At 41.9% G+C, this 23,806-nt stretch overlaps 2 protein-coding genes across 4 annotated transcripts in view; both read left to right on the top strand.

The window, feature by feature from the left end:
* The window catches only part of PARVB (parvin beta), a 34,501-nt gene extending 21,886 nt beyond the window's left edge, over positions 1–12,615 (top strand). For both annotated transcript variants that reach the window (XM_031061799.1, XM_005426859.3), the window contains exons 8-13: positions 159–178; positions 1,363–1,424; positions 2,618–2,686; positions 3,580–3,681; positions 5,290–5,362; positions 9,531–12,615. In XM_031061799.1, the coding sequence (XP_030917659.1) occupies positions 159–178; positions 1,363–1,424; positions 2,618–2,686; positions 3,580–3,681; positions 5,290–5,362; positions 9,531–9,607 (403 nt within the window). In that variant the 3' untranslated portion in view covers positions 9,608–12,615. The remainder of the gene's footprint in view (positions 1–158; positions 179–1,362; positions 1,425–2,617; positions 2,687–3,579; positions 3,682–5,289; positions 5,363–9,530) is intronic.
* Positions 12,616–13,847: 1,232 nt separating this feature from the next.
* PARVG (parvin gamma) overlaps positions 13,848–23,806 on the top strand; it is a 22,196-nt gene continuing 12,237 nt past the window's right edge. For both annotated transcript variants that reach the window (XM_005426857.2, XM_031061800.1), the window contains exons 1-4: positions 13,848–13,985; positions 18,673–18,774; positions 19,278–19,342; positions 22,830–22,932. In XM_005426857.2, coding sequence (XP_005426914.1) covers positions 18,696–18,774; positions 19,278–19,342; positions 22,830–22,932 — 247 coding nt within the window. In that variant the 5' untranslated portion in view covers positions 13,848–13,985; positions 18,673–18,695. The remainder of the gene's footprint in view (positions 13,986–18,672; positions 18,775–19,277; positions 19,343–22,829; positions 22,933–23,806) is intronic.

Genomic DNA, 23,806 nt, shown 5'->3' with positions numbered 1-23,806 from the left:
CATTGGGTCTGCTCTGTGATGTGCTCAGACCCCTGAGTTTGCACAAGTTGTTGGCCCTCTGCATATTGAAGGACAACTCCTTTTAGGGCCATTCTTTTGTCTTCCCAAACTGATTATTCATGATCTAACTTCATGTTCTTGAATTCTCTGACTTGCAGGATGATGATGGGAAGATTTGGTAAGTAACAACTCTGAATTTTTTTTTCTGTTTGATTTGTGTCAGGCACAGGAATCTAGTCAGTTTTTTCTTTCAGCAGACCAAGACTATGGGTTGAGCAATTCCATGAGGTTGGAATGTGTTGTGGGGGCAGGTTTTGTTACTCCATGCAGATATGGAGCATAATCGGTAGGACCAGATCTAATTCCTTTGCATGGAGAATCTTATCTCCTTTGTATTTTCTAGACTTTGAAGTTTAGGCCTTACCAACTGTATGTCTGGTCTTCTAAACAAAACCCATTTCTTTTGCTGTTGCTGCCAAGAGATTTTCCTTTTTGCATTTATTTTTTTAGTAGCATTAAGTAATTTCTCATTTTAAGATGTGTGCTCCTGTAAAGGATGAAAAGAAGTAATTTATTTTCTTTATTTGCCCATTATAATATATCAAAACTATAATTTCTTTTCTTGCAGCATATCTACATTAAATATTAATAAGGCAGTAGAAAATAAGTAATGTCAGGGAGCTATAGGTGCTAAATAATGTATCTTCAGATTCCAAAGGAATTTAGATAATAAATGTTTGTTTATTTAACAGTAGAAAGAAAACTATTAAAATGTGTTCTGTAAATAAAAAGTATTTGATCATGGAAAAGCTGTTAAAAACTATGTTGAAAACAGATTTGATTAGATATTGATAGGCAGTGCTTTGAAGGTAGAAACATAATTTGAATCTTTATGCTGTCTGTAAGCTTTGCTCTTCTTACACTGCTGAAACAGAATTCACTTGAGTTCAGTTCTAGGCTTTACTGATGTCAGGTGTGCTACCAATAATTTTAAATTAACCTAATTAATGTCTGAATTTGACGCTGAATGTGGATGCAACCATAGCTGTTTAAGTTAGGACTGGGATATAGTCAGAATTTGTGTTTCATTTTAATTTTTCTTTCACCCACATATTTTGTGTACCAATTTTGAAAGGCAGAAAAGTGAAATCAGTGAATATGTTTATTTTCAGTTACCTCTGAAATTGCGAGGGCAGTTTTCTCTTGCATATAGCCAGACACCAAAATAGGGTGCTTTTAGCTTGGGTCTCTGTTACATGACTTTCTGAGGAGAAAAACCTTTAGGTTTTGGACAGGAAACCTGCTTTCCACACTTGTCCTGTTGGAGGTGTTCTGATTTTAATTTTTTTTCCCCCAAACCAGAGCGTGATGCCTTTGACACTCTTTTTGATCATGCACCAGACAAGCTCAGCGTAGTCAAGAAGGTAAAAAGTAAAATCCTAGCTTTATTTTCCACATTGCAATGTTTTTGTGCTTTTGGAAAGATATTCAGAAGCATCAGCAAATAATGGAAGAGGAATTTGAAGTAGTGAAAGCGGTGTTTATCCCCAAGGATCACTGTGTCAAAGCCAGGTGATGTTTTCCAAATATTAAAATGTGATTCTCCCATAAAGAAGTTTGCTGAATATAGAAAGCTTTTACAAAAGAGCTGATTTTGCTCAGGTGCTAAGCACTTATTCCTATGGTCCTTTGGTTTGTCCTTTAAGGCTGAGCATCATTGCACAACACATCCATCCAGATATTTTTTGGCATGGCTTTGTGTTAGATAGAGCAGAGGGTAATGTAGCTGTTTATCTCTCTCTGCCAGCTCTTGCTGCTTTGGGGGAATATATAAGAGACTCCATGTAGTTCCATCAGATAGTTCCAGCCTGGCTGTTAAGCTGCTTATTAGGAGAGCAGTATGTGAAGATCAGTGTTGTAAATTGTCGCTTCCCCTTGTGTGAAATAAAAGATGTGTGCTTTTAAAATAATGCTTTGAAGTCTCAGGAAGATTTTTATCTTTCCAGTCTGAAATGTCTTTTAGAAAAGTCCTTTTAAGTGGATAAAGAACTAACTTAACTCTTTCCACACAATAAAAGTGGTAACACTCTGCTATGTGTCCCTTCTGTAAGTGGTGTAAGTGGGCTGACAGATCTCTGTGCTTCAATCCATTAGCACAGGTCTGGTTTGTAATGGCAGGATTTGCATCTGGAATAGAAATCCCGGACCTGGGCTACATCCTGGCTGTAATCCGTGTGCTGACTGCACACATCCCTCCAGGAACAGAGTTGTCTGCACATCACTGTGCTGTTGGCACCTTCAAGAACCTCAATAAATTAACGGGGACAGTAAATGCACCTACTGCCCACTTCATCTTCAGACTCCGATGTCATCACAACATTTTCCCAGGCCACTAAAGTTTGCCTGATGTGCTGGGAAAGCTGCATGTAACAGCACCATCTGCTGAGTTCGGGCATCTGGTGCAAACAGATAAATCCTGCATACTTATTTGTGCAAAAGCAGGCAGCAAACATGCCTATTGTGTTTTTTAAAATGTCTTTAAAGGTTATGTTAACCCTTTCACATCAGCACTGAGTGTAGTGTCTGACATCACTGTTTCTGCTGTTTTTTTTAATAGTCTCTGATCACCTTTGTGAACAAACACTTGAATAAACTCAATTTGGAAGTTACAGAGTTGGAAACCCAGGTAGGAGGCTTTGTCTTCTTGCATGTAATCTGTGTAAATTGCAGATTTTCAGACATGGCTTGGCTAAGCAGAAGCAGATCTTCTTTCCAGAGTTTACTGAGCCATAAGAGATGGTTATCTTACTGTCTCAGCAAAATGATAAGCACAGTATCCAGAGAATTATACCAGGAGTATGGGTAATTCATTTGAGCCTGGCTTGATGTAATACCAGTCACTCATTCACTGCTATTTTACAGCTTTGCTGAAATAAATGGGCAACTGGATTTGATCTGTCACAAGAAATTGTTGCCTCAGTGATACCCAAGAATTTATTTTTTAGAGAATGTTACACGTGCCATATCATGATCACAAGTGGGAAGTCTTAGAACTGCATAACATTATCCCCCTTAGCCAGTCAGTAGCCATCTGGTCTGGTAGGAGCACTGAATAGGGTGGCTGAAAATATGTAGGATTTTATTCAGTGTTTTCTGAAACCATAAACAATATATTTTGACTTGGGGGGAAAATATTCTTTTATTAAATTCAGCTTCCTACCTGTGACAGGGGAGACTTATTTTCAAGATTTGATTAAGGGCAAAGATTTTAATGTCTAGCACACACAATTTAAGAGGGATTGTGGTTGAAATTACCTGATACTGTAGCAGTAGGACTGGGGGTATATAATGTGCCCCAGGAAGTTTGGAGGTTTTTTAACTACTGCTGTGAATTTGGCAGGATTCCTCAAGCAAATTAAATGAACATGAGGAAAGCAAGAAAAGACTTCTGAACCATCTCACACTTCTGTGCTAGCGAAAAAAAAAAATCAAAATACATAATTTGGGCCAAGTTTTCTTTCTTCTTGTTTATGAATGGTGATTTACAAACAGATGCTTTCTCCTCACATTTCTCTTTAGTTTGCAGATGGTGTTTACTTGGTTTTGCTCATGGGTCTCCTTGAGGACTATTTTGTTCCTCTTCACAACTTTTACTTAACACCTGAAAGTTTTGATCAAAAGGTGGGTAGAAACTCCAAGTTATGCTCTTTCTGCATTATTATCACATGTTTTTTTCCAAGTGTTTTATCTTTTCTCCTTGTGCCAGGTGAAACAGAAGCTGATATGTTTTCTTCCGAAGATCTAGCAAAGAGGCTGTGGCACTTGATGGTTAAAACTACTAAAAATGATGAAATGAATGGGTAAATTCCTCATAGTTAAGGCAGAAAGGTACTCTGTTCCTGGCATCAGACAATACATAAAGCTTACAAATATCCAGGGTGAATAAATACAATAATGAGTGCTCTGTACTGTATAGTACTTTGCATAACCAGAGTGATTTTTTAGATTGTAGTTCTTGTGAGTAGGTCTTTTGCTCTCAGCCCCACACTTGCTCCATTGTCCTGTGTCCCTTCTTGTGCTCACAATGAGAAAAGTATTTAGGCTGTGTTTTCATGTCACAACCAAAAGTTTGCCTCTGTCTGCAGTTGTTCCCAGACCTGCACATGCATCTGTGTATATTTGGTGATGGTATATCAGAATACCCTGAGCCTGGTCCTGCTGCAGTCCTGCAGGTGCCCCCTGCCTTTCATTCTGCCAGGTTCTGCAGGGCAGAGGACAGGTTTTGTGTTGGCTGAGCTGCAGCAGGAGGGGGCTAGGTCAAAAAGGGAAACATTGGCTAAAGTTTAAAGATGGAATGCTTTGTGAGTGCTGTTTAAAATGGGGTTTTCATACTGGCTCCTGCACATGTTGTTGCTGTCAGCCCCTCAGCAAAGGTGCATCTCTGGGAAGGATGGTTCTCTACTACATCTCACATCCCTTATAGCTTTCTCTTGCTTCTTTGTCCCATTATCTTCAATCTTTGCTCTTGTAGAAGTGCAGGGTGTTGAGTTGCAGCCAGCATCTGTTTGGTTACAATTTTATTATTAATGGTTGGAATTCATAAAGATTACCCAGTATTACAGAAGTCACAGTGTGGTTTTGTTTGGAGACTTAGCCTTGAGGAATGGGGATTTGTAAATTCACGAAGGAGAGGTAGGCTCTGTGTTTTGGGGGGGAAAAATACCATGTTGAAAGTGGTTGGTTTTGTCACAATGAATGAGGAGGAACTGCAGCAGGTAAAAGAGATTATTAATAAAGTCCTGAGTAGTAAACTATGTCTCTCCAGAACTGTCATGTGCAGTGACAAAACTGCACAGAATTCATAATGTTAATTACCTTGCCTAAATTTCAGTAAGTGTGGACAAGAAATCTGCTATGCAGATCTCTTTAAATTGTAATTTTTCTTCCTCAAAGGAGAGATTAAATGAAGACACCTGCCTTCTTTCACTTTCCCTTTTTGTCCATTTTCTTTTCTCGGAATTTGTGCTCCTGTGTGATCTCTGGGGGCTTGTTCAGAAACTCTTTATGTACAGTTGTGCTAAGCTTATTTTGCAGATTCTCTGCACAACTTGCCCAGGAGCTGCTGTCACCAAGCACTTTATGGTTCTGCTATGCTTAATCATGTAAATATTTAATATTGATTTAAATAGATTTATCAAGTACAGAGAGAATAAAGCTTCTAAAAAAATTTGATTAAAGGCTTTTGATGCCTATATAACTCTGAGATTCTAAACCCTTTATGTCTTTCAGGTGCACAATGTTTCTTTTGCTTTTGAGCTGATGCAAGATGGAGGCCTGAAGAAGCCAAAAGCTCGCCCTGAAGGTATGGATGTGCCACGTGGCTTTAAACTGTGTATAAAGTCGTCAGAGCAGGTGTATTTCAAGTGCAATTACATTCAAAATAGCAATAGTACCACAAAGTGGAGCTGTGAATGGTCCCCTTGAGGATTTTCCAAAGGATTCACTGTCTGTGCCTGGGGTATATCCTGCCATGCTTCTTGTCTGGAGCAGATTCACTGAGGTGTCCAAGTGGAGCTTTAGTGACTCATTCAAGAGCTGTTCTGTGCTATGTGATAAATTCAGCTGGTGTTTTCAATAACAATCCAAGCAGAAAGCTTTTCATGGTCTAATTCATGTAATTCTTACAGCTGGTGCTAGTCTGGACTCCTGTGATTGGATTTCAGTGACCTATAACTGGAAGGCTTTAAGGGTTTTTTTAGGAGAACCAGTAGCAAAAAATCTTCTTGATTTATGTGGATGTAGGGGTCGGAACTAAAAAGTGTAAAACCCAGGTTTTCCCTCTAAGTCTCTGAACTTTAAAATTATTTAATAACTGTAATAATTGATGAGATCTGCATTGTTCCTTACACTAGGGATAAAAAGAGGAATTAAAACTTTATGACTGCTAAATGAGCAATTTTTATTCCTGATGTAACAGACTTTGTATGTGTTACAAGCTTCTGCATAACAAAGGACAATGAGGACCCCCCAAGAAACATTTGTTCTGACTTAAAATGAGAAAAAGTTGTGATAGTAAATAGATTAACAAACAGTGGAGATGGCAAAGGCAAAGGAAAAGGCAAAAGACAGTATTAAATGGCTTATACATGCTGTCAGTACGTTGTTGTAAACTGGGGAATGAAAAGTGCTCCTGAAGAATGCTGAAAAGAATGATGAAAACCAGAAGAGGTTACCTTTTCATGAGGCTTTCTTACATTATCATGAATGGTAAAACACTATAGCAGATCTTGCTTGTGGAGATTAAATAAGGAGCAAAATATGCTTTTAAGTGTTTTACTGATTGAAAATGTAATTAATATAAGCTGGAGAGCCAAATTAGCTTGTACAACATTCCTTTTTTGCTTTTTGTTGCTGCAAGATGTACCTACCATCTCTTGTGTGTTTTCCTTCCTCTTCTCTGTGTGTGGCCATTCCTGGCAGCAGTTCCCAGCTGTTGGAGTGAGTGTGCTTGTGTGGTATCTGTGAAACTGACTGTGGTTCCTGGAAAACTGCTCCCTTGGAGAGGACAGTCACATCTTGGGAATGGCTTGTCACCGTAGTGTCATTTGTAAGATCTCATCATGTATTGCAATATGTGTTTCACAGAACAGTAATTAATTTTGGCAGAGAATCTGAAGTTCTGCCAAAGAATTCTGTGTATAGCTATGCTCTGTTAATGCCACACTCTGATCCATTGTTTGGTCATCAATGGCTTGTCAGGTGAATCCATGCTCTTTAGCATGAATTGGGTAGTAAATGCCTCTTGGAGTAGAATTATAGAATTGGAAAAGACCTCTAAGACCATTGAGTTCAAGCATTAACCCAGAGCCATCATGTTCACCACTAAGCCACATCCCCAAGTGCCACATCTACACAGCTTCTAAATTCCTCCAGGGATGAGGGATGCACCACTTCCCTGGGCAGCCTGTTTTGATGCTTGGCAACCCTTTTGCTGAAGAAATTTTCTCAATATTCAGTTGGGGAAACCTGCCCTGATACAACTTGAGGCCATTTCCTCTCATCCTGTCCCTTGTTTCCTGGGAGCAGGTCCTGATCCCCCCAGCTGTCCCCTCCTGTCAGGGAGCTGTGCAGAGCCAGAAGGGCCCCCCTGAGCCTCCTTTTCTCCAGGCTGAGCCCCCCCAGCTCCCTCAGCCCCTCCTGGTGCTCCAGCCCCTTCCCCAGCTCTGTTCCCTTCTCTGGACATGCTCCAGCCTCTCAATGTCATTTCTGATGTGAGATTCCCAAAACTGCCCCCAGGATTTGAGGTGGTGGGCTGTGGCAATGTTCGCAGCAGGATGAGGGAAGAGATGAGAATCTTGACTCCATTTTTCAGAAGGCTGATTTATTATTTTATGATACATATTATATGAAAAGAAAATTATATACTGAAACTATACTAAAAGAAAAGAGAAAGGAGACATCAGAAGGCTTGAAAGGAATAGAAAGGAATGATAATAAAGTCTTGTGATTGCTCACAGCCTCAACACAAGTGGCTATCATTGGTCATCAAGTGAAAAGAATTCCACATGCTGGGTAAACAGTTCTCCAAATCATATTCCAAAGCAGCAAAACATGGAGAAGCTGAAGCTTCTCATCTTCTCAGGAGAAAAGACTCTGGCAAAAGGATTTTTCATAAAATATGTCTGTGACAGTGGGCCTGGCTGTCCAACCAGTTTAATTACTTGTAGGATTTAAGGAAAAACATTGTCTAGAGCAGAACATTGTTTTTATCCCTATAGCTCATGCTTACTGCAGTGCTTGCAAGAAATAGGTCTTGTTAAATCTTGTATGTGTCTGTGTACAGGTGTAAACAGAAAGAGGACCATACAGGTCATCTCTTCTCTGTTCTTCCAGCCAAATTCAGTGGATTGGGCCAGCAGCAGAACTTGGTACTGAGTTATTGCAGCAGAACTATGTTGTGGTGGATTAATTTAGTATCCTCTAATGAGGTGTTATGGACTGTGAGAGTTTTAAATTAATGGAATATTTTAATTTTAGAGTGTATGATCACTTTGAATTAACATTTTACTAGTTGTTGCTGTTGGTAACGTTATAGCTGTGCACATTTTATCTTATCGGAAGCAGGAGGCTGAGAATGTTTATTCTTGGGAATACCTGTTAGACACTGATCAATAAGGAACACTGCAGTTGCCTACCAGGGAGGATGCACTGCACACTCTGTAGTCTAATGCAGCAGTCTAAGACATAACAAGGTCTGAAAGTTAGGAAAATGGTAAACTGGAATTACAGTATAACTTTTGCAGCAGTCATTATTAACCATTGGACTGTATTGTCAAGGAATGGAGATGGAATTTTCACTACTGGAAGATAGAAAAAAAAGAAAACATTCAGCATTAAGCTTGTGTTTTAATTTGGGTTGGCTTGTTTTAATTTGGGTATCAACTTTCTGTGATACCTGGAAAAATTAGAAGTTTTGTATTTCAGTTTTCTGGATAGGACATTTCTTTTTTCAGGATGCATGACTTCACAGCAATTAGGATCTTTTTTGGGGGCAGGAGAAGATTCTTCTGCAAATGTGAACTGAAAATCATAAACGAAATATGTAAAATAATACAGGCCAAAAGGGTAGAAAGAATATTTAAGAGATTATTGAAAATACCAGATGAAGTGTGGGAGTAGAGAGTGGTATCTAGTGTGAGGTGGGAGGGAAGGGTGGAGAGGTCCTGGCAATGAGTCTTCAAAGCAGACAGTGGGGGGGTTTCCCTTGGACCTCACGTTAATTGTGCTTGGTCTCTTAACAGTTTGCTGTCTTCCATGTCTTCTGATGATTTTTTAATTATCTGTTCTTCCTCACTTCTGCTTCCATATATATTGGTCACTGTGTATTTTTTGCTGCTTTCTACTCATTTCTGTCATGTTATATCCAAACTTTCTTTCTACCTCTTCAACCTTCTCTGTCTCCCCTCAGAATCCCTGCATTCTTGGCATTTTATTGTAGTATAGGTGGAGAGGTGCTAACAGGAAAGGTTTTTCTTGAGAGCTGTCCCTGACCTGTTCCCTGGCCGAGCATGATAAGAAGGGTTATTAAATAATAAAAAGCTTGGAGTCTGTTAAGGATACAGGCTTTGTTAATTCATGGACCATATCAGAGCTGTGGATGTGCTTCAGTACCTCAGGATGTGAGTGACTGCTTGTTCACTGCTTCTGTGGCCCGGGAAGTCATTAGGAGTATTTCCCAAAGCCTTTATCCCAGGTCTCTGACAGAAGCAGACTTTCTCTGTAGCCAATTTTAGCTGGGGAAGGGAATTACCTTCCTGTTTCCCAGAGAGAAGTCAGCTATGACTGTGTGATTGTAAAGCTGTTTTCAAGCAAATTGTGCAGAACATTTAAAAGGCTTGGGGAGATCAGAACTCTGTGGATTTTTTTAATTCACAATTCCATCAGCTCAGAGAAGTGAGGACTTCTGTTCCTGTTAGGACAAATGAGGGAAAACACAATGCAAATTAAGGATTTCTCCTTTTCTTCCACAGATGTTGTCAACTTGGACCTGAAGTCGACCCTCAGGGTTCTGTACAACCTTTTCACCAAGTACAAGAACGTTGAGTGATCCTGGAAGCTTCTGAGCTTCAGCTCTTCATCCTTCAACCTCCCCAGGCAGAAGTTACAAATAAACACGCCCTCTGCATGCTCCCATTGTGCCTTACGCTATGTACTTCATGCGTTCTTCCTACAGCTGATGTGTTCTTTCTGTAGCTGTTTGCAAGACAATCCCACTAAAAATGATGCATGTGTATTCTCTAGGTCACTTGAAAATGTGTAGGTATTTCACACTTTTGCCAAATGGATCTGTTGTTTGCTATAACCCACAAATGTTCTTTTGAGGAAGGAAATATACCACTAACTACTTTAATAGGCAGGGAAAACATGAGACTTTCCTCATGGCTCAAGATTCTTTACTTCCACAGAAGACTTTCTTTTGCATACTCCTTGGTTGCAACTGGCATTTGATGATATTCCAGGCTTAGAGTGTTAACAATAGAAAATCACCTTCGGAATTTATTTAGAAGCTGAGCCTTTTCTTTTAAATAAGGGTTTGTGTGTTCTGTTGGGTGGGTTGGCTGAGGGGAATTACAGGCACTGTCTGAAGCTAATGGCAAAAGCTTCAGTTTTTGTGTTCACCTCTTTCTACTCAGTGTTACTTCCATTCAGTGTTTACACAGAATAAGTCTTGCAATGGGATGACCAACTAATCCTTTGGTGTCTATTTTTTATTTAATCTCTTTTCTATGAGAAAATTTGGTTGCTAGGGCCACTGTCACCTGTTAGGCAGCTTCAGTCAGGTTGGTCCAGAGCTGGTCACACAGGCACAGGCTGGATAAGTGCATTTTCCCCTGTCCTTCCTGAAACTAACAGAGGGAATGTGCTGGAGCAGGAGCCATCTGAGTGGATTTTTGAGGAGAGCTTTGTGGAGGAAGTGGGGATTGGCATTTCCAGAGTAAATGATATGTAGAATATGTATTCAATATCACCCTTTTCCTTTGAGCACACAGAGGAGAGATTTGATTGCTGCTTTTATGTATCACAGCAGCAACTTTTGTTTTATGGGCATCCATTCCTTTGGCTGAAACACTAGGCAGAGTGCCCTGAAGGAGAGCAAGTGCAATTGCTCTGCTCCATAGGCTCACTTGAGTCCTGTTGTAAGTCAGCATCTTCTTTCCCTAAATTTCAGGTGTTTTTACACCAAACATTATTTGCCTTTGAGCTCAGATTCAAGAGGAAACATGCTATTTGAACGGTATAATTTTACAGCTGGGATTTTCTCCTTCCCTTCTCAAGCAGTTTTTCATCACAGAGGGAGAGAAATGAGCTTCTGCTTCTTTGCTTTGTATTTTTGGGTTCTGAGTTCTAGTATTTGGATTACTTGGATCACCTCCCGTTACACCTCTAAAAAAAAAGAAAGATGGAAGGAAGTTGCCCTTTTTTTGCATGAAAAATTCAGATCTCCTCTGCTCTGCAAGGCTCTCTGGGGAATCTTTGCATGCCTGTTCTTTCAGAAGGAGCTGACCTCTCACTGTTTATACTGAGCCTGGAACAAGCATGTGCAGTTCAGATGGGGCCACTAAACTCTACCACAACACCAACAGAGGAGACTTGTACCAGGAGAGCTGCTAAGGCCTGGTGGACAACTCTCTCCTGGCAGGTGAAGGAAATTGGTCTGACTTTTGTGCTGAGAAATAAAGGTATCACGAGGCTGGAAGGTCACTGAGCTGAAAAGTCTCTCAAACTTTTAGTTTAATGCAGGGTTATTTGCAGGAAGCAAGTCTGTTAAAGAGTTGTTATTCCATCCTCCTTCCTTCAGGTCATGTGGAGGTGCCAGCTCTGTTTATATTCTCTGAGTTGCTGGGAAAGACCTCCAGAGAGTGTAGTTTTTGAAATTGCAAGCAGTATTAATATCAAAAGCAAACAGAAGATAAAAAGAAGAGATGGGTGAGGGTGATTTGGCTTTAGAAAGGAGAATGGTCGTTTCTGAGCTGGGATCATAGAGCTGGCATCTTCAGGGCACATAAGCAGAGGTGAGCAGGTTCTGACAGGTTATAAAAGAGTGTCGGTTTTGTTGAAATCTGTGTTTCTGGGCCCCTTGCTGCAACCACGGGTCTCCTTTAGCATTCCTTCTGTTAATATCCCTGTCAGCTGGGACTGGTCCTGGATCAGGAATCACAGCCTGTTCTGTTGTGGTCTTGTTTGTTGGTAGATGTTGCACAGGGAAAATACTTTTTTCATTCCTTGGCTCCTGGCTGTCTGGCCAGCTCACTGTTCTGTAGACACTGTATTTATTGTTAACCAGATTTGTGAGCAGGGCAGATTGAACTGACGCATGGCTTCATCCCAGTGAGCCCAGTTTCCAGGAGGAGCCATGTAGGTAAAGCTTCTCTGAACACCTGCTTTTGTCATGCCTTTCTGTGACACATGCACCATAATTCTTTGCCACTCAGAAAGTTGAGTCAGTGTTAAAAATGTTATTCATTATATTTTTGTGTTACTGGGGTTTTACATATGGGTACCAGTCTGGATCCTGTTGAGTTCATCTGGAATGCTGAATGCTCTGCAGCATTAAAGCTCCCACATTTGTAAGTGCTTAATGAATGTCTGTCTTTTCCTGTCCATACAACTTGACTTTTAGGTGCATTTACTTGACACACTCAGTTACAGTGAGCTGTATCACCACTGAAAAAGCTCAGATACTCCTCAGCTGCATTCTGTTTTTCAAGATGAAAAATGGACAGTGGCAGATTTTTTTAAACCAATTTAAACTGTCTAGGATTTCTTACTCCTCTTCCCCACACCCCAGTACTTTCAGTATTAATGTGTTTTTAAAGAGTCTTTTCTACTGTTTTTAACAGTGTTTACTCTGGATTTGTAACTACTAAAAACCAGCCTTGCAGATAAAATTCTGGGCTTGTCATATGTTGGAGATATCCATCTTAGTGACGAGAATTGTTTACTGTAAGCAAGTTACAATGCAATGCTATGTTTCCTAAAATTCACAGCAGGAGTGTTTATGCATGGTTTTTAACAGTTGTACTATTTATTCAAATAAACAAATAATGATCACTATGTTTTCTACTTTTTTTTTATTCTCAATAGAAATATCTGTGGGAAGAACTTATGGATGATGAGCCTCCCTTTGCTCTGGTGTGCAGAGAATGTAGAGTGGCTCTCCAATACAGCAGGGCTGTGTGAAGGAGCAGGAAAATGCATTATCAGAACTTGTTATTGCTGTTGAATCCTTGAATTGTTCTTCGGTGGCTATTTTCATGTGGGGGCCAGGTGTTTGTGGTGGGGGTGTGTGCATGAGATGTCCTTTGAGAACTTACAGAAACACCCACCCTGGGTCAGCCCCTTGGAGCTTGTTCAGGGACTTCTCTGCCCTATTTTCTTGTGATGTCTCCTCAGATTCTGGTTGCAAAACAAAATGTCCTTGTTAGAGGGCTCCCTTCTTGAGAATAAAACTCAACAGAACTTCAGGAATGTTAAAAGGGATTGCTTATTACTTAAAATCTAAGAGAAATGGCAGGAAAATTGTAGGAACTATATAACCATGTATTAACAGTCATCTGCAACGCTACAAATACATGAAAAATGTATAAAAAGCAAAAAATCTTTAGGCATCATAGGCATGAAATCAAACGCAACTTATACAGGATTGACTACTGCTGTTCTACGTAAGTCTGGGTACTCCATGCACTGGTCACTACATCAGGTTTTGGAGGAAAATAGGTGTGTTAATAAATGCAACTCACAGCTGGAGGAAATGTCCAGGGAAAGTGGTTTCTGTAGGGAGCTCTTCCTCTTTAATCACTGATGTGAAAGGGGAGGAAGAGCAGCAGCACTGCCTGCTGGAGATAACTCATATCTCACATCAGGGTTTTTGGCCCTGGTGTGGCTAACTTCCTCTCTAAGGATAAATAAGTTAATTTTGTACGTTTCTCCTTCTGCCAGGTAGGTAGAGTGGTGCTGTTCTGCTTTATAAAATACTTGAAGGAGCATGAAGAAAAGGTGTATTGGAACATGATCTTCTCTGCTTCTGTCTAGTTTTTTATTATTTACAAAGCACAAATGCTCTGTGAGTCACCCAGAGGCAAATCAGCCCAGTCATGCTGGGCAGTGCCATCCAAGAACAATCATATCTTTTTAATACTTTCTGCTGCTTCAGGAGTTGCAGGGCTGCGTGTTTCTGCACTTGTGTTCCTGTTTATTTCAGTCTCTGCAGCAGGGACCAGCACACACAATTAAGTTCCGGATGGGACCATGGTTTCGTTTTTAAGAGCCGAGCACTGTGGCGCAACTTCCCCTTTGTGTGTTTTGTGCTGCCCTGCATGGGAGACCTCCTAGCCTGGGCTCAGCCCTCACCTCCAGAAATTGCATCCTTACTGCTGGGACAAGGTCTTGGAAGAGCTTCTGGAGAGTTACTGAAAGAGAGAATAGTAAGTCTGGAAAAAGGGGCTCCTTTGGTGCTTTTTTTTTCATAATGAATGTTCTTAACTGGGGGATTTTCTGTGGCTGTGTGTATTGTTCTTACCAAGATAACATCTCTTCTGATACTTATGAGCAAAGATGGCTCCTGAGAAGTCTGGTACTACACAGGGAAGTGAAAATAAGTTTTAAACTGGGTGCACAATCTGCATTCTTTTTTCCCCCTCATTTATTTTTAATTCTGGTTTCCCAAAGGTGGAAATATTACTATTAACATTCCCATTTGTTTTTTTTTCTCCTCCTTCGTGTGATCTACTTGTTTGAGCTAGGCAGAGTGGGGCTTTTGTATTTTCAAACAGGAAATAAAACAGGTGAAAGAGTTTGGTAGCATTGGAAAGTGCCTTGTGAATATTCTATAGCTGATTTGTAAGCCAGAGACCCCCATTAGTGCCTTGTGTGGTGCTTTGGGGATGTCTGGGAGCCAGACCCTGTGAAGGCTCATGGAGGAAAAGTGAACTCTGACCCAACTTGAGAATTAGCTTTTTATCAGTAGATGTGACATGGCAAGTTTGTGCAATAGCCTAGCTCCTGACCTAAGAACAATTCTATTCTTGGCAGCCACTGCAGGTGGCACACAAGAAATCAAACACCCCTTGGGTTTAAAGGAAAACCTGTACATCCAGGGCATTCTCAGAGAATGAGCATTTCATTCAGAGAATGCCATTTCCTTTGAATAGTCCATAATTAAACATCTATGTTATTTAAAGAGGCTGTAATGAAATGCCTGTACAGTCAGTATTCAAGCAGTTGTCTCTTACAATGTATTCCAAGTACCGATAAAAAAACTTGTGCGGGAGGATGGGGGCTGGAAAACCAGGATGTCAGCCACAGCTCTGAGCAGCAAATTTAACTGATGGGAGGCAGGAGCTGGTTGCAGCAAATACGGAAATTTGTGTGTGAGAATCAACTCTTCTGACCTTTCCTGTTTTTCATTAACCAGTTCACCCAAGCAGGTGTCCCAACCCTGGCATGTTCCATTTTGAGTTGTTCCTGCAGTATGTTATTCTCTGAAAGGCTGTTGCCTGCGACCAAGCCTCACCAATATGCTGCACAGCCACATGAAGGGCTGCTTGTGAATGCTAATTATGAGTAATAAGCAGTGGGTCTATTAAATGCTGGAGAACTGCAGTTCCCAGGCTCTGAAATGCCTGTGGGAAATCAATACTGATAAATGTGAGCTGAAATACAATAAATGATGGGCTCTCATTTGTGTGTTGCTATGTAGGAATAAGATCTTGGATATCTCATAGATAATTCCCAATAAAGGGCCAGCAGTCGTGAAAAAAGCAAGCAGGACTTAGGAGGAGAGGAGCAGAGACCACTGCATGCTGCAGTGCACCCTTCTAAATCGGAGCAGGTCTGGTTCCTAGCACTTCCAAAAGGCTGTGATCATACTGGAGGAAGCTCAGAAAAGAGCACTGAGGATGGGCAGCTGGTTTTCCAGGGAAGGGTAACTGTAGGCTGTCTTTGCTCAGTTTTGGAAACAGATGGACACAGAGGCTTTGGACTTCTAGGGCAGGAGTGACACGGAGCATTAACACAGTGGTGTGAAAAATGTGGATCAGTTGGTCTTTGCCTGGTGCCTTCAGGAACAGCTGGTGGGTCAGGGAAAGAAACAGGAGATGGGGCTTCAGGTGATGTAGGGCCACACTGCACCTCCTCACTGCTGTGGGCTGAGAGAGACAGACACATGTTCAAGGGGTGAACAGGGAGTTCATGGGGAGCAAATGTATTGACAGCTCCTAGTGACCAGGCCCCCCAGCTTTGCTTTAGGAAGTCTGAACTGCAGACTGTTAAAGTGTTTTTGAGTCTCTATATCCTTGCACTGCTTATATATTTTGGGGTTCTGTTTTTTTTCCCTAAGTTACTGAAAGGGGGGGACTGGATACCAGGCAAGTTAATCTTACCCAGGGTAGCAATTTTAACTCTGACTGACACACAGGACTGAGGCCCTAGAGGGTATTATGCTACCTTATTGCAAATTCTGAATTTCAGGCCTTTCCTTACAGGTTTCCAAATTTTAGAGTGGCTTCTGATGTTCAGGTTCCTTGGCCAAAAAGAGCCCGGGGATGCACAGGCAACGCACCACTTTGATAGTTGAAGGAAGTAAAAGATACACAAATGGAATACTGCAAAGCTGAGTGAGAATAAGTTGTGGTTTACACAGGCCATTTCTGTTATGGGGAAGCTGGACTTCCCCAAGGCATCACAGCTGTCAGAAACCTAATTTAAAAATAAGTTGTCCTTTGGGTTGCTCTCTGTTAATTAACTTCTCTCAGTTAATTTCATCTGGGCAGTCTTATCTCACACAGTTCGGTTGTTCCTCAGGCACTACATCACTCAATTTCTCCTATCTTTTTTAATCAAGCACCTTTTTACAGATGGCATTCAATTTTGCCTCCACCATAATGAAATTAATTCTCTTGTGACCCTTTCTCCTAGTGCCTTGCTGGCAATTTTGTACCAATTTGTTTTACCAGATTGATGTGCAAAAGCATCCAATTACTATTTTCTACTCATATTCTCTCAGCTTTGGCAAATCTTAAAACACATGTTCATAACATACTGACTGGCCCTTGTAAGAAATATGTGAAAGCCTTCAGAGCAGCACTGTGCTCTTTGGTGTGTAAAGCTATCAAGCAGAGGAAGATCCCTTTGCAGATGTTCTGTGCCACAGCATTTTCAGCAGGTGCCTTGCTCTGGGTGGAGGAAGCACCTCACTTCAGGTACCTGCAGCACCAGCCAGGTGCCTGAAGTGCACTTTAGGAAGTTTCTCTTCCTAAAACTAGGATTAGCCACTCATTTAAATGCTCTGGATTGTTTTTTAAAAGTGCCATTCCCACTCATTTCACAGGAAGAGTTAGGAAACAGGGCTCTCAATGTGGACACCATGGGTAGGGAGTGGAAGAACTCTCCTGCAGGAACCTCTGGAGCATCTCATTTTCTGTTAAAAAAAACACAAAACCAGTCAGCATCCCCTCTCCCTCTCCTACAGTGGCCCAGCAGTAAAAATCTGGTCATGACAACTGCTCTGCTCTGACTGCCAAAGATTTTTGGACTGTTGGGAAGGATGAGTTCTCTTACTCACGCTAGAACTATAGTCCGCTCTAAGTGTCCAGAGCCCTCATCCTCCTGTAATTTCTTTCACCTCTGCAGGCCACAGCATAGTTGCAGTTTGTAATTCTGATTTCTGGCATTTAAATCAGTGTGCATTTAGTTTATGAAGAACGATTTTGCTTCTTGCATGTGTGGAAGGCTGGGCCCAGAGAGCAGCGGGGAATGGAGTCAAATCCAGATGGTGACCAGTCCCAAGCAGTCCCCAGGGCTCAGCTCTGGGGCCACTTCAATGTCTTTATTGATGATCTGGACAAGGGGCCACACCCAGTCAGTTCATGGGCAGCGCCCAGCTGTGTGGGAGTGTGGATCTGCTGGAGGGCAGGAAGGCTCTGCAGAGGGATCTGGACAGGCTGGATCCATGGGCCCAGGCCAGTGCTCTGAGGGTCAGCAAGGCCAAGGGCCCGGTCCTGTCTTGGGTCACAGCAACCCCCTGCAGCTCCAGGCTGGGGCAGAGGGGCTGGAAAGCTGGGAAAGGCCCTGGGGGTGCTGGGGACAGCGGCTGCACAGGAGCCAGGTGTGCCCAGGGGGGCAGGAGGCCAATGGCACCTGGGCTGTGCCAGCCATGGTGTGGCAGCAGGGCCAGGGCAGTGACTGTCCCCTGGGCTGGCACTGCTGGGGCCACACCTCAGATCCTGGGGCACTTCTGGGAACCTCAGCTCTGCACAACTCCCTGACAGGAGGGGACAGCTGGGGGGAATCAGGCTCTGCTCCCAGGGAACAAGGGACAGGATGAGAAGAAATAGCCTCAAGCTGTGTCAGGGGAGGGTCAGGCTGGACATGAGGGAAAATTTTTGCACTGAAAGGGTGCTTGGGCATTGGAAGGGGCTGCCCAGGGAAGTGTTGGAGTCACCATCCCTGGAAAGATACAAAAGCAATGAAGATGTGGCACTTGGGAACACGGTTTAGTGGTGGGTGAACAGCTGGGGACTCAATGTTCTCAGAGGTTTTTTCCAATTTAACTGATTGTATGACTCTATACTAGAATTTGTAAAAGAGACTATTCAGATGCCAATAGCTGTCCTTTTCTCCCCATATCTGTACCAGCTGGTCCAAAAAAGGAAGCTGCTTGTATTTAGTAACTTATCTCAGCAATATAACTACTGGGTTCTTGATTTAATACTCCTTAAGTACTGATAATTTTTATATTTTCTAGCATTCATGGTATTTTATATCCATGAATATCTAGAGACTGAAAGCTTGTTTTTCACTTCAGTTGAAACAGGATTTTACTTATCTAATAGAGGGAAAATACAACTAGATGTGATTAAAACAAGTTTTAGTTCAGGTCTTCAGGTATTTTTTTCCTATGTTTTGATGATTAACACAAAAAATGAAAATGGTTTTTAACTTCTTTTTCTTTGCACACATTTAAATATATTTTCAGATTTTTTTAAAAGCAGCTAGTGATGAAATAGTAACTGATAAAAAAAAAAAACACCTTTAGTTTGTTTGTTCTCTTAGCACTAATTTGGATCTTTGTCCCTTTACTCATGTTCCGTTCCCCCCCATGTTTTTTACCAGTTTACCAGGAGTGATTAAAGACAATGGATCCAGACTTTTTAAATGCATTTACACAGCCTTCTACACTTGATCGATTCCTAACTGAAGATGTCATCGCTAAAGGTATGTTGTTTATGAACCAGGACAGAAAAAAGGCCAAAGAACCACCTGAAGGGCCAAACAGAAAATGTGCTGTACAAAAGAATTCTGTATTTTTCAGCAGTGATCCCATGGCTGTATCAGAAATGAGTAAGCTCTGTGAGTGTAATTTGGCTGCTGACTCTTTGGGGGCAGATCATGAAGAAGCAAAACAAAGTCCAGCTGGTTCTTTAACTGAAATTTAAGTTTCACACATGTAGATCTGACCAAGTGTGTTTTCCTCTTTCTAGAATTGTCCATCTAGATCCTACTCATTTGAAGTACACTGAAGCATAGTTTCCAACAGCAGGCTTAGTAGTCTGCTGTACCAGTTTCTTGCTCATAAGGAATTAGCTAAAATGAAAAATAAATGCTTCTACATCGGGCAATCAGCCATATTGGGAATATCAAACTGATAGCAGATTTAGCTGCACTTGCTTTAGTCATATCTGATAACTGTGATGGATCTTGTTTGCTTCCTTTCACAGGCGAGAAGAGGAAACTCATAAAACCAACCTCAAGCAACAACCCCAAACTGAAAGAATTGAAATTGGTACCACTTCTTTTACTGCATTGTTTAACCCTCACCTCGAGTTGTGCTAAAGCAAACAAAGAACCTGGTTCATTACCCTCTTTTAGCCCTGTAAATTGCCCAGCCCTCTGACCCCAGTCCCCCACTCTCTACAGATGGGAACGAGCTCTGCTTTTGGCATTTGGGCTTCCCACAAAGGAAGCCAAACTTTTGTTCCAGGACGGCATCAGGGTGGCTGCGTGTCTTGGTTTGGAAAGACAGGAGTCTGCTAAGGAAGGCAGGAGCCTCCCCTGAAATTGAGACTGTAAACCCTCCCCACCCCTCCGAATTGCTACAATTTTAAATTAAGGGGCTCTCAGGCAAAGATATGGGAGCAGGCAATAACAGTTCTTTAATAGGGAAGAAATAAAAAGGATAAAATAAACAATACAGTCCACTGGAACAACACTGACAGAGTCAGAACCCAACCTGACACCCTGTGGGTCAGGGTGTGGGTGGCAGTCCGATTGAAAATGTGGCTGCAGTCCTCTGAAGTATCAGGTGTGGTTCTGTTGGAGCAAGGGGAATCTGTAGAGAAGGATGTAGTCTTCCTCTGAAGATCCAGGAGGAAAAGGCAGCAGCTGTTCCTCTGGGGAATCTCGTGGAGAACAAAACTGAAACTGCCATTTCAGAATCTCGGAGTATATGGGGTAGCAGTGCTTGGCTCCTCCCTCTGGGCGGAGCATCTCACAATGGGATGTTATAGTTCTTATCAGTCATGCACTGATATTCAATAGTCTGTTATCAGCAGAGGTCCCCTCCCGAGGGAGGTGTGAATGTGGTCATTCAAAGAGAGAGATAAGGCAAACTGCTCACTTGACAAGGTAATCAGCCATACAGATGGTAATGGAAAACATCTTGCATGCAATCTTCAACACTGGGGCCATACAGGCTCAAGCTTCCAATGCAGTGAGCACTGCTGGGTGTGGAGTGCAGATACAAACCTGAGTGGCTTCTGATGTGACACGTCTCCTAACCTGGGCTATGTGGGTGAGCCACACCAGAAGCACCCACTTGCTCTTTCATTGTGATGGTAACATAGCAGCTACAAGAATCCAGGGATTCTTGGGAATCTTGGGATCTCAAGCAGAAATGTCAGCATTTGCTGTGACTAAAGAGAGATATGGTGCAGGTTTGCTGCACTGATCCCATGTTAACTTTTAGAAGTGCTCTACTGATTTGCAGCAGCCTTCACCAGCAGCTGGCTCAGCTGGCAAGGTTAGCAGAGAGCAGAGGGGAATGGGATGAAGAGTATGCAAGTCACCAGGAATTCAGGATGAAAGCTTTCAGGCCCTTGTACAGTGCGTTACCTTCTTGAGGAAACTGTGAAGGATGAGTCCTATTCCACAGGCAAGTACTTTATTTCCATCTAATTTTGAAAGTCTCCCCAGTGAGTTCAATCACTGTTTCAATTTCTCTAATGACACAGTCCACATAATAAAACTTCCTGGAAGAAAAATGGCATGTGTCTTATGCACTCCTTGCATTATAGAGGTGCTGAAATTGTTATAAATATTATGAAAAGCAGCTTAAGATATGTGCTGTAGTTTGTATTTTGTAGCATTTGTAAGCATGTAGGTAGGTGTGTTTCTATATTAGGTATGTATGCACATTTGATCAAAAACTTTTGATTTTGTGTCAGGTTTTCATGATGTTGTTATACCAAAGGGAAAGTCTGAAAAGTGGTGCTGCAAAATGCAATTATGTTGTCTACAGAAAGACTGGATTTGTTATTTTGAGATTGCCAAAAATGAAGAGTTTTCTTCAGTTACGAAAATTTCTGTGATCTTCAGTGCTTAATCCATTTCCTGTCAGAAATTCCTGAAATGATATTCATCACTGTCTCATGTCTTTTCTTTGGGTGATGAGGAGATGGAAATTGTGTCCTGAGGGAGACAAAGTCCTCTGGGTTTCCATCAGTGCCCCTTGATTGCCTTCCTAATCTGAAGATTTGATGGCTTCTCTAGAGAAACATTCGGGATGGAGACAGGGACAGGGAGGAATTTTCAAGAGAAGAACAAGGGAAGCAAAGAAACTCACTGGGGAGAGAGACTTTCACTGCATTTTCATTTTGAGGTGGCTTTGGAGAAGTGAGAAATATGAAATGGCTCCCTGTAGTTGCTATAAATATCCAGCTGCATGTAAAATAGAAGATGGTTAAATTTGGAAGCCAGCAGCAAACTTCACAAAGTATTCCTTTTCTCCTTTCCCTGTTTGCTCATTTGTAGACAGAAGGATCTGCTCTATAGCTGAGTGGGGCCCCCACAACTGGGAAGAAAGCAGAACTGTGTGAGCTGCAGGCTGTGGATGTGGCTGGGAGAGCAGAGGAGGGATGCCATAGGGCTGCTTAGCAGTGCTTGCTGCTTTTCTGACTTTCCTCTGGCTGGACTCTTGTGTTCAGGGTTCTGCTCTACCCCTCCCACCTCCGAAGTGTCACCAAGCACCAGCTGAAGAGCACAGCTTTCTGCTCTTGTTACTTCTTAGCTGAGGATGCCTTTTACAGTTTGACAGCTTCCCAGTTCAGGCTTTTTTATTTCTTGCGCAGTTTCAAGCTTCTCAGAGACTTTTCAAACCGCTGTTACATTTTTGTTAATGTTGGCGAGCTTACAGGAATCTGGTACAAATTTTCTCCTCTGTTTACAGCAAGTGAGAAGGATATTATCCACTCCAGACACTCACTCATAACAATCACAGCAATAAAAGCAATACCCTTCCCTCTCACAAGAGGGATGCTCATGTTGGCAGCCAGCTGGGGCTACTGCTTTTCTGTTCTGCTTCACCAGGTCATATTCCCTTTCCCTCAACACATGTGAATAAAACACATGCTTGGAGAAGCACTGAGGAACTGCTTTGTTCTGCCATCTAGAAGCACATGTGGTTCCTCTCCTTTTGTAGCCAGACCTTGGCTTCCTGAGCAGCTTCCCCTTTGCAAAGGCAGGAAGGATATTGGAAGGCCAGTGGGAGGACTGCCGTGTAAGAAAGTTCCAAGGAGGTATTTGGGGATTGAGTGGTACAATATTGCAGAAAGAAAAAGAAAACAAAACCAGGAGATGAGAGGAAGGAGTGCTAATAGTGTGGATAAGTACAAGAAACTACCCACAGAATGAGCCAAGCCTCTTTTCTTACAAACTTCTGCCTGGCAGTTGAATTTGTGTGAATTCTGTGATGTGGGATGAAGGCAGGGAATGGGAAGTGTACTGTGCAGCCTTTTCCCTGGTGGAAGTGGGAAGAGTGTCTCTTTCCCGAGCTGTATAACATGATTCCTTGGACTATAAGTAGCGAGATGTCTGTCTCACTTGATAATTAGGAAAAACTAACCCTTTAGAAAACAACCAAAAAGCACAAAGGAAGTGGAGATTGAAAGCAAACCAAGAGATAAGGGACTGAAAAGAGAGGTGAAACAGAATATAGCACCGAGTGCCGTGCTGTCTGAACAACAGGATTATAATTGCTTTGTTTTCCCCTGCAGTTCTTGATTGAGTGGATCAACAGAACTCTGAAAGAGGAACACATAGTCGTTAAAAGTCTGGAGGAAGACCTGTATGATGGGCTGGTACTTCATCATCTCCTGGGTGAGCTGGTCTTTTGAGTTTAGCTCTTGCAGACATCTCATGGAGGAGCTTTCCAATCAGAGAATAAACCTCAGGAATCACAGTAGCAGGGACCTGTCATCACTTCTCAGTGCACTGAGGACCAGCTGTGATAATCACAATTCTGAACAAATTCCCACTATTGTTTCACATGGTTATTTTACTTCTAAGAAATTCTTAATACCTGCTAGTTGACATAATGAAAAAGTTAGCTATAAAGTGTGAAATTCAGCACTTCTGAAATGAAGGAGGAACACAAACCAGGAACATAAACTAGGGACACAAAGGTGGCTTGTGGTGCTACCAGAAACATTGGATGGAATCAGCACGGCAATATATGTTTTCTTGCATTAAAAAAAAATAAATTAAAAGCTGGGTCCAAAGTACTGTTCTGGTTCTGGAACTGGTAAAATCTGAGAGGCTTTTGGCACTATGTGGTGCTTGTATAAAGATGTGGCCTCCTGGAGCAGCCTGTTACCTATTTCTCCATCTCTCCTGTCCCTACTATATTTTTCTTTCCCTTTTCACTCTCCTTTGGGATGTCTTTTAAATCTCCTTTCCACCAGGGCTGAGAGCAGCAGCATGAGCAGGACTGGCTGATTTTTCATAGTTTACTTGCCTGAGCAATGAACTTCTATATATGAATTGATATCGACTTTGTACATTATCTACAGAAAAGATTCACTCCTTGGATTTCTGTAGAAGAAATGGAAAGAGCTAGGGCTGGGGGATGATGCTACAAGGAGTGACTTGAGTCCTCTCCCTTTTGCAGAGCTCTTAAATGATACTGAACATGAAAAACAAGAGTTTGTGTGCTCCACTGTCATTTTATGTTTCTAATTATTTTCTTTTTCCC

Source organism: Geospiza fortis, unplaced genomic scaffold, assembly GCF_000277835.1.
Source record: "Geospiza fortis unplaced genomic scaffold, GeoFor_1.0 scaffold164, whole genome shotgun sequence".
NCBI classification, from domain to species: Eukaryota; Metazoa; Chordata; class Aves; order Passeriformes; family Thraupidae; genus Geospiza; species Geospiza fortis.
The sequence above is the reverse complement of the archived record's forward strand: the minus strand, read 5'-3'. Positions and strand labels throughout refer to the sequence as shown.